The sequence below is a fragment of the Sminthopsis crassicaudata genome, chromosome 2 (genome assembly GCF_048593235.1).
Source record: "Sminthopsis crassicaudata isolate SCR6 chromosome 2, ASM4859323v1, whole genome shotgun sequence".
Lineage (NCBI taxonomy): Eukaryota > Metazoa > Chordata > Mammalia > Dasyuromorphia > Dasyuridae > Sminthopsis > Sminthopsis crassicaudata.
The window spans coordinates 382,813,915-382,828,805 of NC_133618.1; the positions used below are offsets into that span (position 1 = coordinate 382,813,915).

The 14,891-nt window shown below is 37.6% G+C and overlaps 1 protein-coding gene across 2 annotated transcripts in view; it reads right to left on the reverse strand.

Annotated features, from left to right (window-relative positions):
* Positions 1-3,167: 3,167 nt before the first annotated feature.
* Positions 3,168-14,891, reverse strand: part of AK7 (adenylate kinase 7) — a 104,065-nt gene continuing 92,341 nt past the window's right edge. For both annotated transcript variants that reach the window (XM_074291356.1, XM_074291357.1), the window contains 3 exons: positions 14,264-14,484; positions 4,636-4,794; positions 3,168-4,067 (listed from right to left, as the gene is read on the reverse strand). In XM_074291356.1, coding sequence (XP_074147457.1) covers positions 4,029-4,067; positions 4,636-4,794; positions 14,264-14,484 — 419 coding nt within the window. In that variant the 3' untranslated portion in view covers positions 3,168-4,028. The remainder of the gene's footprint in view (positions 4,068-4,635; positions 4,795-14,263; positions 14,485-14,891) is intronic.

Below are 14,891 nucleotides of genomic sequence, written 5' to 3' on the forward strand. Positions count from 1 at the left end.
GGTACTCCACCCACGAGCCCCTTCAGATAGTCCAAAGCCCTTCTATTATAAAAAGAGCCAAACTGGAGCCAAACTTTTTGCAGAGGCATCCTTACGCTGGCCATGTCAAGGATTTCTGCCCACCAGAACCACCCTAGCTCTGGTGTCTTCCTTTTAACCTTACTTCTAAACCTCATAATAAACCTCCTTTATCAATCTAGGTTTTCGGAGGACTCTTGTGCTGCTACTAGACCTCATTTATCTCTGTATCCTTGCACCGAATCCAAAGTGGTTGCAGGGAGCTCTATTTGACTTCCTGTACCTTGACCTCTAAAACCTAATTTCATTTAGGTACTCCTTATCTAGTTCTAATCACAATGGGGTATGGAGAAGGGAATTTCACTATCCCTTCACAAAAAGTCCCAAAGACACTTTTATGCCATATATTTATAGAGGGGAAGAAGAGATTAATAATAGAAGTCATATCTCCTTTTAAATCACACTTAGTGGGCTTGTCTTGAATAAAAAAATGACTGCATTATTTTAAAGGATGGATCTTTCAGTCCTGAACCACAAACACCAGAAAAGGCCAGAGGTGGTTCAGAGGTGGTTAGTTGGGTTCTATGCATGTTCTTATAGGAGCTACAGTAGATGGAGGAAAACAGAACTGATTATTCCCATTATATATAAATACAAACTATCTAATTGTGGTTTAGAAATATCTATAAATGATCATGTCCCAACTCTTTTTCAATCATGACCAACTCATCATGACCCCATTTGGGGCTTTCTTGGCAAAGATAATAAGAGTGGAGTAGTTTGCCATTTCCTTCTCCATAACATTTTATGGTGAGGAAACAGAGTTAAGTGACCTGCCTAGGGTCACACAGGTAGCATTTGAGACAAGATCTGAACACAAAAGGAAAGCCAGGGTGCTCTATCCTCTGCACCCAGCTGTCCTAGAACAACTGGGTCAATATGAAATAACCTGGGAAGGAAAGAGCACAATTGGGATGGTGGGGATAGTAAAAAATAGTCCTGTATTCTATGATCCAGAAAAATTTACTTTCTTTTTCTTCATATAGGACACTATTTCCTTCTTCCGTGCCTTTCTTTTGACCATTTCCCATACTTGGAATACACATCCTCCTCACCTGTGGCTCAAAAATCTTTCTCTTCTTTTTAAGATGCAACTCAGTTACCCTCTAAATGGAATCTTTCCTCATTCCCTAGCTGCTGGTATCCTCCCTCCCAAACTACCTATTCTTTAACTACTTTGTAATAATTTTTTGTTGGTTCTCTTTATATTTATTCGGTATATAATTATGAATGTAGTTGTCTCCTAAGAATGTGAGCTCCTTAATAGTAAGGACAATCCTTGTTTTTGTTAAAAAAGCATCAATGTTAAATTATTATAACTTTTTAGAACTCATGTACATAGTCAAGTAGCTACAGAAAGTAGCAAATATATACTAAATTCTATAATCTGAATGAACATAAATATTTAATACTTTTTGAACCTTTACCTTCCAATCTATTGTTTATTGGGCATATTAGCAGTTCTATTATTGGCTCTTATGCTTAGTAGCCAATAAATAACTTCATCTCAAAGCTCTAAACCTTTGTATTTAACATGTAATTGCATATATCTGTAGAGTCTCTGAAAATTTCCAAGAAAACCCTAGCATATACTTCATGGGATGACCCATTATAGGCCCCTTCTCTATCTATATGAAATATATCCCTTATTAAAGTTTTCCTGAGATAAACTATTGCTATCCCAGTTAAATGGACTGAAGAGCAACTGTTCTTATCCCCATTTATGGAAACTTTTCTGTATCCCTAGGGAGGCCCAGATGTTCTTTCAAGTGTCCTCATCCTTTTACCCATCTTGTCTTGTACTAAAGAATCTCAAAAGGTATAATTCAGTTCTAAAATAATACCAAACATACAGTTTTTAAGGAGGGCCCAAGCTTTCCACAACTTCATTGAGTTATAAGATCATAGATCAGGGTAAGAAGGGTCATTAAATCCAACTGCTTCATTTTACAGATGAGGTAGCTGAAGCACAGAGTTACTGGGCATAAAGATTACAATTCCCCCCCATGTATATACATATTCAACAAGTAAATGACACTTTACAAAAGTTTTAAGTACTATAATGTCAAATGCTATAGTGCTATCATGAAGGGCTCTAGTGCCTATAGGAGACATAGGAGATGTTTCCTGTAATGCAATAGACCAGCCCACTAGAACTCACAAGATTACTACCCTCAAAGGCTAGTCACATCCATCTTATGATTGCTGTTCAATGCTCATGAAAGAAAACACAAAGACAGAAAATGAAGCCAGGAAGTTCAAGTCCTGAGCTCAATTCACCTAGTACAACCCATGTGACAAGAACTCACTAGGATGGACAAAAAAGCAAATCCTTCCTCTTCCCTGGTTTTTTATACTTAAGAAGAGCCTGTATTATCAGAATAGAACATATAGACTCTTTCTATAGGGATTAGGGATGGAATCAACTGGAAGTCCCTTTAAAATTCCTCTGGATTTCTGTAACAAATAGAATACCTAGCATTTCCCCACAGTGTTTCAGTTAATGCGTGGGGTCATTCAAATTAAGTTCCAATTCTTATCCCAGAGTAGGACAAAAGGAGCTAACTCATAAAGAAAGCAAAGTGGAACACAAAAGAGGTTATCAGAAAGAATTAAGCAAAGGGATTTAGAGGAGTTGGCCCTTCAAATATCAGTTTCTCAAATATGACAATAAGACTCACTATTGGGTTCAAAGAAGGTAGGAAGCTAGGCCCTCTCCTATTCTGCAAAGGAATTCTCTCAGTGTTGAACCCATTTACGGGGACCAGTTTCAGTTCTAAAGAAGCCTGACCTCTAAAGAACAGGGTTAGGATCTTTTTTCTCACTTAAAACTGAAGTTTGATTTGTCTAGGGTTTAGGGTTTCCCATTTTAAAGTTTAATGCAGTCCTCTTTAGCCGTTATAAGGGAGAAACCAAATATCTGTGCAAGTTTCTTGTGTCATCTCTAATGTATAAATTGTTCAGAGGCATATGCTTCCTCAAAAGTGACCAGAGCAACAAAATGAACTCTTCATGGATAGACCTAGCAAATAGCTTCCCACATATGGTCTATGAGGTATAACCCCTATTACGCATGAAACAAATTTTCATTTATTATGTGTTTTATTTAAATCATATAAGCCATTACATGAATTTCTCCTCAAGAAATTTACAATTATTTCATGTATATAAGTTAGACTCCTACTCTATAGATACTGAAGTATATAAAAAAAAAATTCTAGTAAAGGTTAATTATGTTTGATTTATTTTGAATTAAAAGTATGTTATCAATTAAGAAATATATATATTTAAGGCCACTGATGCTTAGGTTATTAAAAAACCCAAGCAAAGAAATCTATCAGTTCACCTACACAATTTAAAACTAATTTGGTTTTTCTTCATACTATAAATTAATACTATCTGTAATCACTGATATGTAAAATATTTAGTGACAATCTAAGAGCAAAACTAACAAGATATGAGATCTACATTTTATTATGTGAACTACCAATAAGTACTCCATCTATATCCCTTCCAAATTTTACTTTGCTTGTATTGATCATTTGCAGAAACAAAGCCTGAGAGAAAGCTGGCCTTGGTGTCAGGAAGATCTGAATTTATATGTTGCTTCTAACACAAACTGGTTATATGAGTTAACATCTCACTTAATATTTCAGTTTCCCAGGCAATTCTAATATTATACATTGCAGAACAGCTGTTGATCTGCATTGGTAGAGGAAACTTACTCATAAAGAGTTCCCTGTACTCATAAAATTATAATCTAGGCCAAAGAAAAAGTCATTACCATGTGGCTTAGAATAATGGTTTTACTAAATAAATAGAACATTTGTTTGAAGGGAAATAAAACTGTTTGCCCAAAATACGAAAAAAGAATTTTTTTAAAGCTATTTTTTCAGATTACTATGTTAAATTTCTCTCTAGTTTTTCAAAAACATGAGATATTTTCAATTTCACTCCATTTCAGGGTTGTTCTTGAAGAGATACTCTGCCTATAATAGAAGTAGAAATAAAATATTAGCCATTTTCAAAAAAAATTTTATGAGACACATTTTTATACAATTAAATTTTGGAATTTTATGACATAAACAAAATTTTTTAATATTCTACACAAGTGTTAGATATATTTAAGACTCTAAACCAAATTATAACCAACATTTCTCCATATTAATTAATTTAGATTTTTTGTTTTCAATCAAAATACCTTCAGTGTGTGAGCTACATGTTCTATGGAGAACATTTCTATCACAAAAACTGACAAAGTGAATGGGTTAGAGACATCCATAATGGAAGGGTACCTACATAAACAAAATCAGAGATCTTTTTTCTATCATCTATTTTCTTCTTCTTTTTTTTTTTTACTTAATTTTTTTTATTTTTTCCAATTACATGTAAAGATAATTTAAAACATTCATCTTTATAAGAGGTTGAGCTCCAATTTTTTTCTTGCCATCCCCTGCCCCCTTCCTAAGACAGCAAGTAATCTGATGTTATATATGTGCAATTATTCTAAAATCCATTTTCAAGAGGGTATTTTTTGAAAGTTGACTTTTTCCTTACCAGAAAATCAACAGGATCATCTGGTCTGACCTTGCAACATTCATTCAGGCCTCTCATGAGTGTCGGCATCACATTGGTCATTAAATAGTTTCTAAGTGGAACAGACTGTGCCTCCAATAATTCTCTTTCTTCTCTTTTTACTTCCTCTAGTCGTTTACTCTGTAAGGAGAATATTTGAGAAAAAAAAATCAACAAAGTATCAAATATCAATGAATACAAATTACCCTTCTAGACCTTGGAGGGTGTGGGAGATGATGGCGCCTGTTTTAGACTGTGTACTGGGAAGGGGAGGAAAGAAGGAGGAGACAGAGCTTGGCTTCTCTCTCTTCTTGGGAGCAGCATTCCTTTTTCTCCTCCTATCCATACTTGAGAAGTGCTCCAAAGCACAATGATGTAATGAATAGAATACTGAAGTTGAAGTCAGGAAGTCTGAGGTTCAAATATGGCCTTAAATACTGGCTAGCCATGAGGTAAAGAAATAATAAGCCACTGTATCTAGAATCCGATGACCTAGTTTCAAAATCTAACTTGGTTACTTATCTGTGTGACCTTGTACAAAGCACTTACAATCTCTTGGCCTCAGTTTCCTTATCTATAAAATAGGATAACCACAGCACATTACCTCACAGGGCCATTATGAGCATCTGTAAGCCTTACTGAATGATGTAAATGTTTGCTAGTGTCTTCTGCAATGATTATTGTAATTATCTACCTTCCTTAGAGGCTCCCATGCTCTGCAGACTCCTCTAAGACTAATGCAAATTGTCAGATCTTTTCACTGCTTTCCCTCCATTTAATACTGTCATTCACCCCAATTTTATACCGAGCCACAGTTAAAATGATCATGAATCCCAGATATTCTGTAATAATACAAACTTCAAGGTTGATTGACTTATATATGAGTTTATAATAATAATGACAAATCTATCAATCAACAAGCATTTATCAAGTGCCTATTATGTACCAGGCACTGTGGGGATATAAAGTCAAAAATGAAAAAAAAAAAAAATCCTGCCTTTAGGGAGAATATATTCTATCAGAAAAGACCATATGTACATCTGTAAATAAATATGTACAATTTTGGTACAAATTGGTATTTTGATGTGGGAAGTTATTATCAGCTTGAGTTAGGGTAGAATAAGGTGGGAATTTTTTTTAAAAAACTTCATTGATAAAGAGATACTTTTAAATATCAATGGCATTAAACTTAAGTGTGGTAGAGAACAATAAAGAAAAGACAATTTCTGAATGATACAGGGCCGGAACTCTGAAAATGTATACTTAAGGCTCAGTATGATTAATTTAACCTTACAAGATATTAACTCAGTGGAATTGATGAGATAATTGGTTCCCTAGTGTAATAAAGTATTTAAGAGGTCAGAGTCAGACCTAAATCAGAGCAGAGACTGAGGTGTACAGACTGCTGACTGGCTGACTGATGACGCAGACTGGGAGACTTAAAGGAGACAATAAAGACTTTGGACTTTATCCTGACTATTCTTGTGATGATTATTCTGCTGAGATCAAGGCTAGTCCGAAGGCCTTCCAGAAAGCTAGTCAGAACATTACACTGAATGTTCATCTTCTTTAGGCATTTATCCTTATGCTACCTAAAAAAAAATTCCTGAGGGAGAAATTAAAATTCATAAGCATCAATAGCTTTGATTATGGATCCACAATTCAATTCACAAAATGTTTCTTTATCATTGTACCTCTCAAACTTTTGTTTGACTCTTCTTAAAGTTTTCCATATAAACTGATTCTAAAATAGACTAGATCTCCAACATTATATTTCACTATTTCTCAACACATACATATCTTTTTCTCTAATTAGGGTCGTTTCTCTGCTGGTCCCTTCACATTATGCTAAATTCCAGCTCCTTGTCTTTGTTCATACTATTCTCCCACACCTGAAAAGATTTCTATTTGTTTAGCGGTAGCACAATAAAAATGTTTGTAGCAGCACTTTTTGTAGTGGCAAAGAACTGGAAAGTGAGTGGATGCTCATCGGCTGAATAAGTTATGATATATGAATGTAATAGAATATTATTATTTTATAAGAAACTATCACTAGGATGATTTCAGAGAGGCCTGGAGAGACTTACATGAATGATGCTAAGAACCAAGAGAATATTGTACACAGTAATAACAAGATTATGCAATGATCAATTCTGATGAATGTGGCTCTTTTCAACAATGAGGTGATTCTGGCCAATACCAATAGACTTGTGATGGAGAGAGCCATCTGTACCCAGAGAGAGAGGACTATAGGGGTTGAATGTGGATCATAATATGGTATTTTCACCTCTTTTGTTGTTGTTTGCTTGCTTTTTGTTTTCTTTCTCATTTTTCCCCTCCTTTTTGATTTGATTTTTCTTGTGCAACATGATATATGTGGAAATGTGCATAGAAGAATTGCATATGTTTGACATAGTTTAGATTATTTGCTGCCTAGAAAAGGAGATTGGATGAAAGGAGGGAGAAAAATTTGGAACACAAGGTTTTGTCAAGGGCAAATGTTGAAAAATATCTTTGCATATATTTTGAAAATAAAAAGCTATTACTAAATTAAAAAAAAAAAACACAGTATCCTGGAAAAAGGAATAGGCTTGGCTTTAGGAGTAACCTAGTTTTGAATTCTGATCCTGGTACATATAAGGTGGATATCCTGGGTACTTCATCTAACTTTTCTGAATCTCATTTTTTCTCATTTGTAAAACAGGGATAATAATTCCTCTGTCACCTAACTTAGAGGAGCTGCTATGAAGATCAAATGAGAGAATCTTTGCAAAGTGGTTTGCAAAACTTAAAGCAATATATGTTAACTATTAATGTTATTATTCTTCTTTGCTTATCCAAATACTATCTACCTTTCAAGGTTTACCTTCCACATGCCGCTGATAGCTCCAGGTGATAATGATTTTATATCTTTTTTTCTGCAAATTCCTACTACAATTATACTCGGCAATTAAGTCAGGGGATCATAGATCAGAAGCTGAACATTTCACAGGCCACTCACTCCAACCCCTACTTATTTTATAGGTGAAGAAAATAAGACCAAGGAGACAAATGGCCATTCTGGGCAACCCTCTTGAGTGTCTAAGGCCAGCACTCTCTTTGATCTGTCCTGGGGAGATAAATGGAGAAACTTAAGAGAAGCCAAGTTTGAATCCTTCTCCCATTACACTGTTACATACAGCTCTTGGGGTCTTTAATGATCAGGCTGTAGCCACAAGGAGAAAGGTCATGGAATTAAAGCGAGCTTTGGAAACATTTCTCCACCCTTGGCTGCTAGAAAATCCTGGGAACTATAGGGGTTGGGCAATTTCCTTCATGTCTTGCTCTCCCAGCAAGATTTTGGAGTTTGGTTAGCTCCCCCTCCCTCAAGTTCCAATGAGGAATCAACAGAGAAACCCTCACTATTCGGGAAGCAGCGGAGTAAGAACATAACATTGCATTTCTTTCTCCCTCACTCTACTGGCACCTCTGGTCTTTCCTCCCCCTACCCCATGGAGTGCCGATCCCAGAAGAACTCAAGGCCTGTTTCAGACCTCTTCCACATGGCTTGGTAACCTGTCATTTAAATGCTCCTATCCTGACCCCATATTGGGATACTGTACAGTGGGGAGATTGAGGACTCAATCTTATCTTCTCAAATCTCCTGAAAAGTTTTCCACCAACTTTTGAATAGAAATTTACTTGCAATCTGGACAAGTGAGCCATGCCCCTCCCAGAATCTTTGCCTGGCTCTTAAAGGAGCTGCAGCTTTCAGCCCTCTCAGGAAGCATGTTTGTCCCATACATTTTAAAACTGGACTTAGTTTCCCTGATTTGGTTATTCTGCCTTAGAGCAGTGCCTTCTGTCACAGCCTTTTAATTCTGCAAGCCTCAAAACTATGCTTTTGCATGCTCACAGGGCTGTCTACCAAAACAGGGGGTTCCAAACTGCCCTTGGTTTTTTCTTAGCCTCAGAGTACTTACTTAAACTTTCCTTAGCTCCTTGTGGAGAGATGAATAGCCTAGCTTTCAAAATGAACACATTGGGGAAAGCAGGCTACCTTTCTCTCACTCTCCTACCCAACTTTAGAGGTGGGAACTCTTCCCCCTTAACTCCTAATTTTCTCAGTCCCAAGAACTTTTGCTCTTAGCATATTCTCTATTTTTCTGGATTGGCATTCTATACACCTGCCAGCAATTAAAGGTTTCTTTCCTATAGGGTCCAACCCTGGCCAAAGTTGTAGCTTTAGGAAAGTCCTTTGGAATGATGGGAGGAATAAAATTCCAAAACAATTCAATTAAATTATTAAGAAAGTGAAGATAGCTTCTTTCTTTCTTTTCTCTTTTCTTTCCCTGACTGCAGCAGGGAAATGAGGAGTTAGAAGGAGAGACTGAAAACTCCTTAACTACTTTAAATTTGAAAACATCTTTAGGCTGCCTCTTAAAAAGGAAAAAAAAAAAAATCTTCCTTGTTGCCTTTTCTCTAGCTTGCAGAATTCCCTTCTGGGAATTCCTCACTCTCTAGCCTTGTTCTCTATTCTATAGCTTGTTTCTGACAAATTCTCCCTTGCTCAGAGAGCATTTTGTTGCTCTCTTTCTCTAGAGAAGGACAAGGGCTATAGAATCTGGACACTGTCTAGAGTCAGGTGAGGAACTACTGAATGGAAAACACTAAAGCTTTTTTTCCCCTAGAAGTCAAAGATTTCAGTCTTTCTAGTGACGGCTGACCATTTGGTGACTGTTCACGAGTTTTTTCCGGTAAGCCAACACCCCACTCTTTCTATAGCAGGAAGGTACAGCTCAACACCCTGGGCATGGTCGAAGCTGTCTGGAGCAGTGGTCCTCAAACTTTTTAATAGGGCGCCAGTTCACTGTCCCTCAGACTGTGGGAGGGCCGGACTATAGTAAAAACAAAAGCTCACACTCTGTCTCCGCCTCTCAGCCCATTTGCCATAACTCAGTGGGCGCATAAACGTCTTCAGTGGGCCACATCTGGCCCTCGGGCTGTAGTTTGAGAACCCCAGATCTGGAGCTTCTAAGCTCAGCAGAGTTTTTGCCTGGGGGCACTCATGGTATAAAACTCCTTGGAATTGACAAAAAAATTTTTTTTTGGTCATAGCTTTCTCTCTCTTAGAGACACCTATAGAGAAGGGAAAAAGCTAAGACTTTGGAAAGCTTAGAGCCAGTTTCTACCTTTAGGCTGTCTCTTAATGAAGAGACACTCAGCTTGAAAAATACCTCAACCTCAAAATTTGAAAACTTGAACTCTGATTAGATTAGCTGAAAGGGAATCTCCCTCTACCCACCAACTCTCTGGAGTCAAAGGAGCCCTGGAAAGAGCCTTCTTTGCATCTTAAAAGTGCACTCTTAAAGTGCCTTCTTTTTTTCTTTCAAATCCTGGAACTGACACTGACTTTTGCCCTCAGGCAGAAGTAGCTGGCCCAGACATGCCCAGTAGAAGTATCTCCTCTGAAGCCAAAACCCTCCCAGCCTATGGAGAAACCTGGGACCCCCCCCAACTTTTTCAGGAGTCCAAAGCAATATACTAAGGCCAAAACTGCAGGAACCCATTTTGAGCCCTCGCTGTTTCTCCCACTCTGCTGTTACAAACAGCTGTTTGTTTGTTTGTTTGTTTTTAACTCTCACCGGAACTAAAACCTGAGACTCCCCAGCTCCTTTCTTTTCCTCAGGGCAACTTCTGCCTTCTGGGAAAGACACTCAAAGCTGAGGTTCCTTTTTAATGCAAATCCCTCCCAGATTTAGGCTGGGAACCCCAGAGGTTTGAGATGTAGGTGTCACAGAAACTGTCCAGAGACCCCAGTCCCTGTCCTGAGTTTGAGCAGGAGGATCACTGGAGGAACTGCCTTTCTACCACAACAGCAAATACCACAGGAGTTGACCTGCACCTCCCAGTGTCCTGCTCTCTGGTAGGAATTTGGGATTTGGCCCAGTTCCCTCTTCACCACCTTGAGGCCCATAAGCTGGGCAGAACTGCTCTTTGGCCCTCTGGTCTCTTCCCTCCTTCCCCCCCTAAGAGTGGGGATAGTAGGGGGAAGGCTCAAGATCTTTTGCCTAAATTATCTTGGTGATTTTATGGTGAGATTGAGGAACCAACTCTCTTTTCTCAAACCCCCAATAGGTTTCTTTAAAAAAAAAACACAAACCTTTAGCACAGACATTTAAGAGATTTGAAAAAGCTTAAACTGCATCCTTCTCTTGATCTGTAGCCCTGACAGGCAGGGACATGCCCATCCCCCAGACCCTGCCTCACAAAAAAGAGAAGTGGCTATTTTTAATTGAAAAAGCCTCCTAACTGAAGAGGTCTAAAAATTAACCCTGGGATATCCATTAACCCCAGGGATGCAGAGATTTAAAAAAAAGCCAATGGCCATCAATGGCTTATTAAACCTAATAGGTATCAAGGCCCCCTGCCTGGCCTGACTCTCAGAGTCCATCACACCCTTAATCCCTGCCACCCTGAATCCACCCCAGGAGAAATTAGCTTTCCTGGAAATTGGAGTGAAAGGGCTAAACATTTTTACTATAGACCAAGAACTTTTTGCTCCTAGCATTTTCTCTTGTACTTTTCTTTGGTATTCGGTATTGTTAGATGGGCTATCAGCTTTCTTACAGGCAGCCCGCAGAAGGAACCTGATGCATTTCCTGCAAAAAGGCCCCATTCCTAAAGGTCCTCATTTCAACCCTGGAGGTCACCCCACTTTTAATCTGCTCCTGAAATCTGTTTCTCTCTAGGTTTCAAGCTTTGGATTTTCCACTGCCCTTCAGCTGGGAGAACTAGGGACGACTGACTGGGACAAACACCCCTTAGATACCCTGCTGCTGTTTTCAGACCCCATACCTCACACCTCACCTCCTGGCATGAACCCCCCAAAATCTCTACGACCCTTGCCAGCTTGAAGCAGTTACATGAAGAAGAGATCTCCCCTTTATTCCAAATGCTTTTGGAGGTGACTGCTTGAGGGAATAATGAAAAAGGAATCCCAAAACTCTAAAACTCCTTGAAGGAGAAAATCTCTTTCAACTCTTCCTCAGTGAGGGACCCAGCCTGAAGGAAACAAGACAGTTTCACTCTGTTATCTAGCAAAAGAATTCCAACTCTATTCAAGAAACTCATTCTATTAAAATTCCAGCTCGAGCTGAAACCAAGCTAGCAGATGAGCCAATTTAGGACTCCATCCACAAGCCCCCTGCAGCTAGTAGCCAAAGCTCCTATTAAAAAAGAGCCAATCTAAAATCCTCTCTTTGCAGAGGTTCTAAACATGCCATGCTATGCCATGCCATGCCATGCCAAAGAAACCTGCCCGCTGGAATAATATTGTTTTCCAGTGTTATCCTCTCTTTACCCTCACCTATTTCCCTAACTTGACCTTATGCCTCTCTGTCAGGACTTCTAACCTTACTTTCCAATCTCTATAATAAACCTTTTATCAATCTACGTTTTCAGGTCTGTAAATTTCTTTACAGAGAATCTCTGAGTTGCCAGAAGGGAGTTCCTCAAAACTCCCTATCCTTGCGCTGAATCCCAAGAGGGTGTAGGGGAGCCAAACCTCTCCATTTGGTTCCCTGAACCCCAAGCCTGCCACTAGACCTTATCATTTAACTCTCTGACCACCAGAAACCCTAATCTCATTTTGGTTCCCTAAATCTAAAGCTTATCATTTGGTTCCCTACGAGAGTGAACCCCAAAATCTAAACCTTATCACAATTACATGCCAATAGCAATGTGGTTACAAAAATATAAATATCTCAATTAACAAAATGGAAAATAAAATATTCAAAACAATGTGATCTCAGAGAGTTAAACTGAGCAAATTACAAAAAGTAATATTCATAAAATTAAGAAAAAAGACCACTAATCAAATTCTTTCTATGAGACAAATGTGATCCTGAGACCTCCAAACTAGGGAGGAAAAAAAAAGTAAAAAAAAAAACAAATAAACTAGACACCATTATACTTAAGGACTACAGATATAAACATGTAAAATAAAATACCAATAAGGAGGTTAGAGTAATATGTTTTTTTTAAATGTTTTCACTATGTCCTGTTTGGATTTATATAAAAAATACTGAGATGATTTTGAAGGGGGAGGAGAACTGTTCCCTTTAAGATTATCACTCTGAGATTGTGTCTCCTTTGATCAGGATCTCCCAGGCTCTAAGGAATCCAGACAGAGCCCAAACCTTTCAGGATAAGAGAATCAACTCCCATAGAAATTCTAAATTCTCATTTTCAATTGAGGAATCCTGATCTGATCTGTCCCAGTCCCCAACCTGGTCTGATCTGCTTGGGCTGTCCCAGCCCCCATTAAAGATACCCAGTATAACAACTTCCCTCCACCAAAGCCTTTGCAAATGGACCTAAATAGCTCACTCAGCTGTCAGGGTCCTTCGGCCCACTGAGAAAGCATTCTCTTAGCGCCAAAACTCCATTTTCCTATAGATCTGCTTGGTAAACTGATTTCTATTCAACAATAAACTTTCATTTTGCAACTAATAATTTGGGAATAAGCGAATTCTTTCATTCATAAAACCTGTGGCCGATTTAAAAGAAATTCTTAACAACTCTCTTATTGCCACTTGTAAAGGACTGGAACTGAGCAAATGCACTTAGATAACAGCACTTAAAAGCTAATTACTATTTGGACAATACTCTATTAGCAAGTGGTTGGAGAATGATCTTGCCCAACTATTCTGTGCTGGTTGGATCTGTGGGTGTAGACAGAGAAGTGTAAGAGAGATCAGAGGGTGGAGTAGGATCATTCTTGGGAAGTGGAGAGAGAGAAAGGAGGTATGGAGATTCCCACATCTAATCCCCTGACAGGGACCCCAAAAGACCAAAAATAAAGACTTTTGCTTATCCTGACTCTGGCTGACTCTAAAGTATCTAGGGTACTAATGCGGTCAATACAGCCACTAACTTCTCGACCACCAGAAATTGAGACTACTCAAGCCATATCAATTTCACTTTGGCAAAATTATAAATTGAATATATCATATGAATACTACAATTAATAAAATTGATTAGATAAATAGATGTAGAAGATTCTAACCACCATAGCATTCATTTATGATAAAATGGCTAAAAAGACAGGAATTAAGTACCTTTCACTAAAATGATAATCTTAAAATGCATAATGTTTAAATTTAACAATTCTAATGATTAACAATAGATTTTGTAAAGTTACCAGGAAAAAAAACCCCTCCAAATATAAAGAAAAGGAAATTTCAATCACATAAGACTTTCTATACCTTCTGGAAAAAACAGAAAATGATGGAAAAAATTATTTGAAAAGTAAAGGAATTAAGGATGTAATACAATACATACTCTAAAAATATGAACCTACTCATCAATAAAAAAAGATGGATATTCCATAAAAGAGAGGCATTTGAAAAAAATGTGAGCAAATTATTTGATTTTCAAATACCCCATGAAAAAGAAACACAAAAAGATAATACAGTTGCCAAAGAAAGCAACAAAATAAGTTATTTCATTTTTAAAGACTATTCAAAAGGAGATGGATACCTATGGAGAGAAAAAGACACGTAAGAGAAATGACAATAGTGTTTAAAAAAAAAATCTATTAAAGTATTTGTTAAATAAAACAACTTACCCATTCCTCCCAACGAGCTATTTTTTCTGCTGTTTCAACAGCCTCCTTATGCTCTCGCTCTGCTTCCTCTGCAACCTCCTTTGCTAAGCGTTCCTCTGCAGCTTTACGTTCTTGTTCTGCTTTTTCTTCATCTGTTAAGCCATAATTTCGAGGCTTTCCAATAGCTTTGATAATCTGTCCAATGGCAAGTTTATTCTCAGGGTGGTCAAATCTTCCTACATCTTTAAATTTTAGAGGCAAGAAAGAAATGGGTGAAATCATATTTCTGTCTATTATATGCATACTCAGATGTTGCTTGGCTTTGGGCAATATATTATAGAAGAATGACTGGCCTTCACTTATTTTTTAGCTCCTGAAACATTTCCTGTTTCATGGTCCAAGCTATGGCACTTCATTTCTCTCTTCCTTTCTCCAAGCTATGGCAGGGGGACATCTTAAACCCTAAGATGTCATAAAAGTTTGTTAATATTGCATATAGTTAGTCCATATTTGTCAATATTTGTGAAAATAAGTAGTTTCTTTCAATTCTAGCTGTTATAATTCTTAATGGAGTTTCTCTTTTTTTGTGACCATGAAAATTCCAGTTCCTTTTCAGTTTTATTTCTATACAATTTTTTATCACAATTTG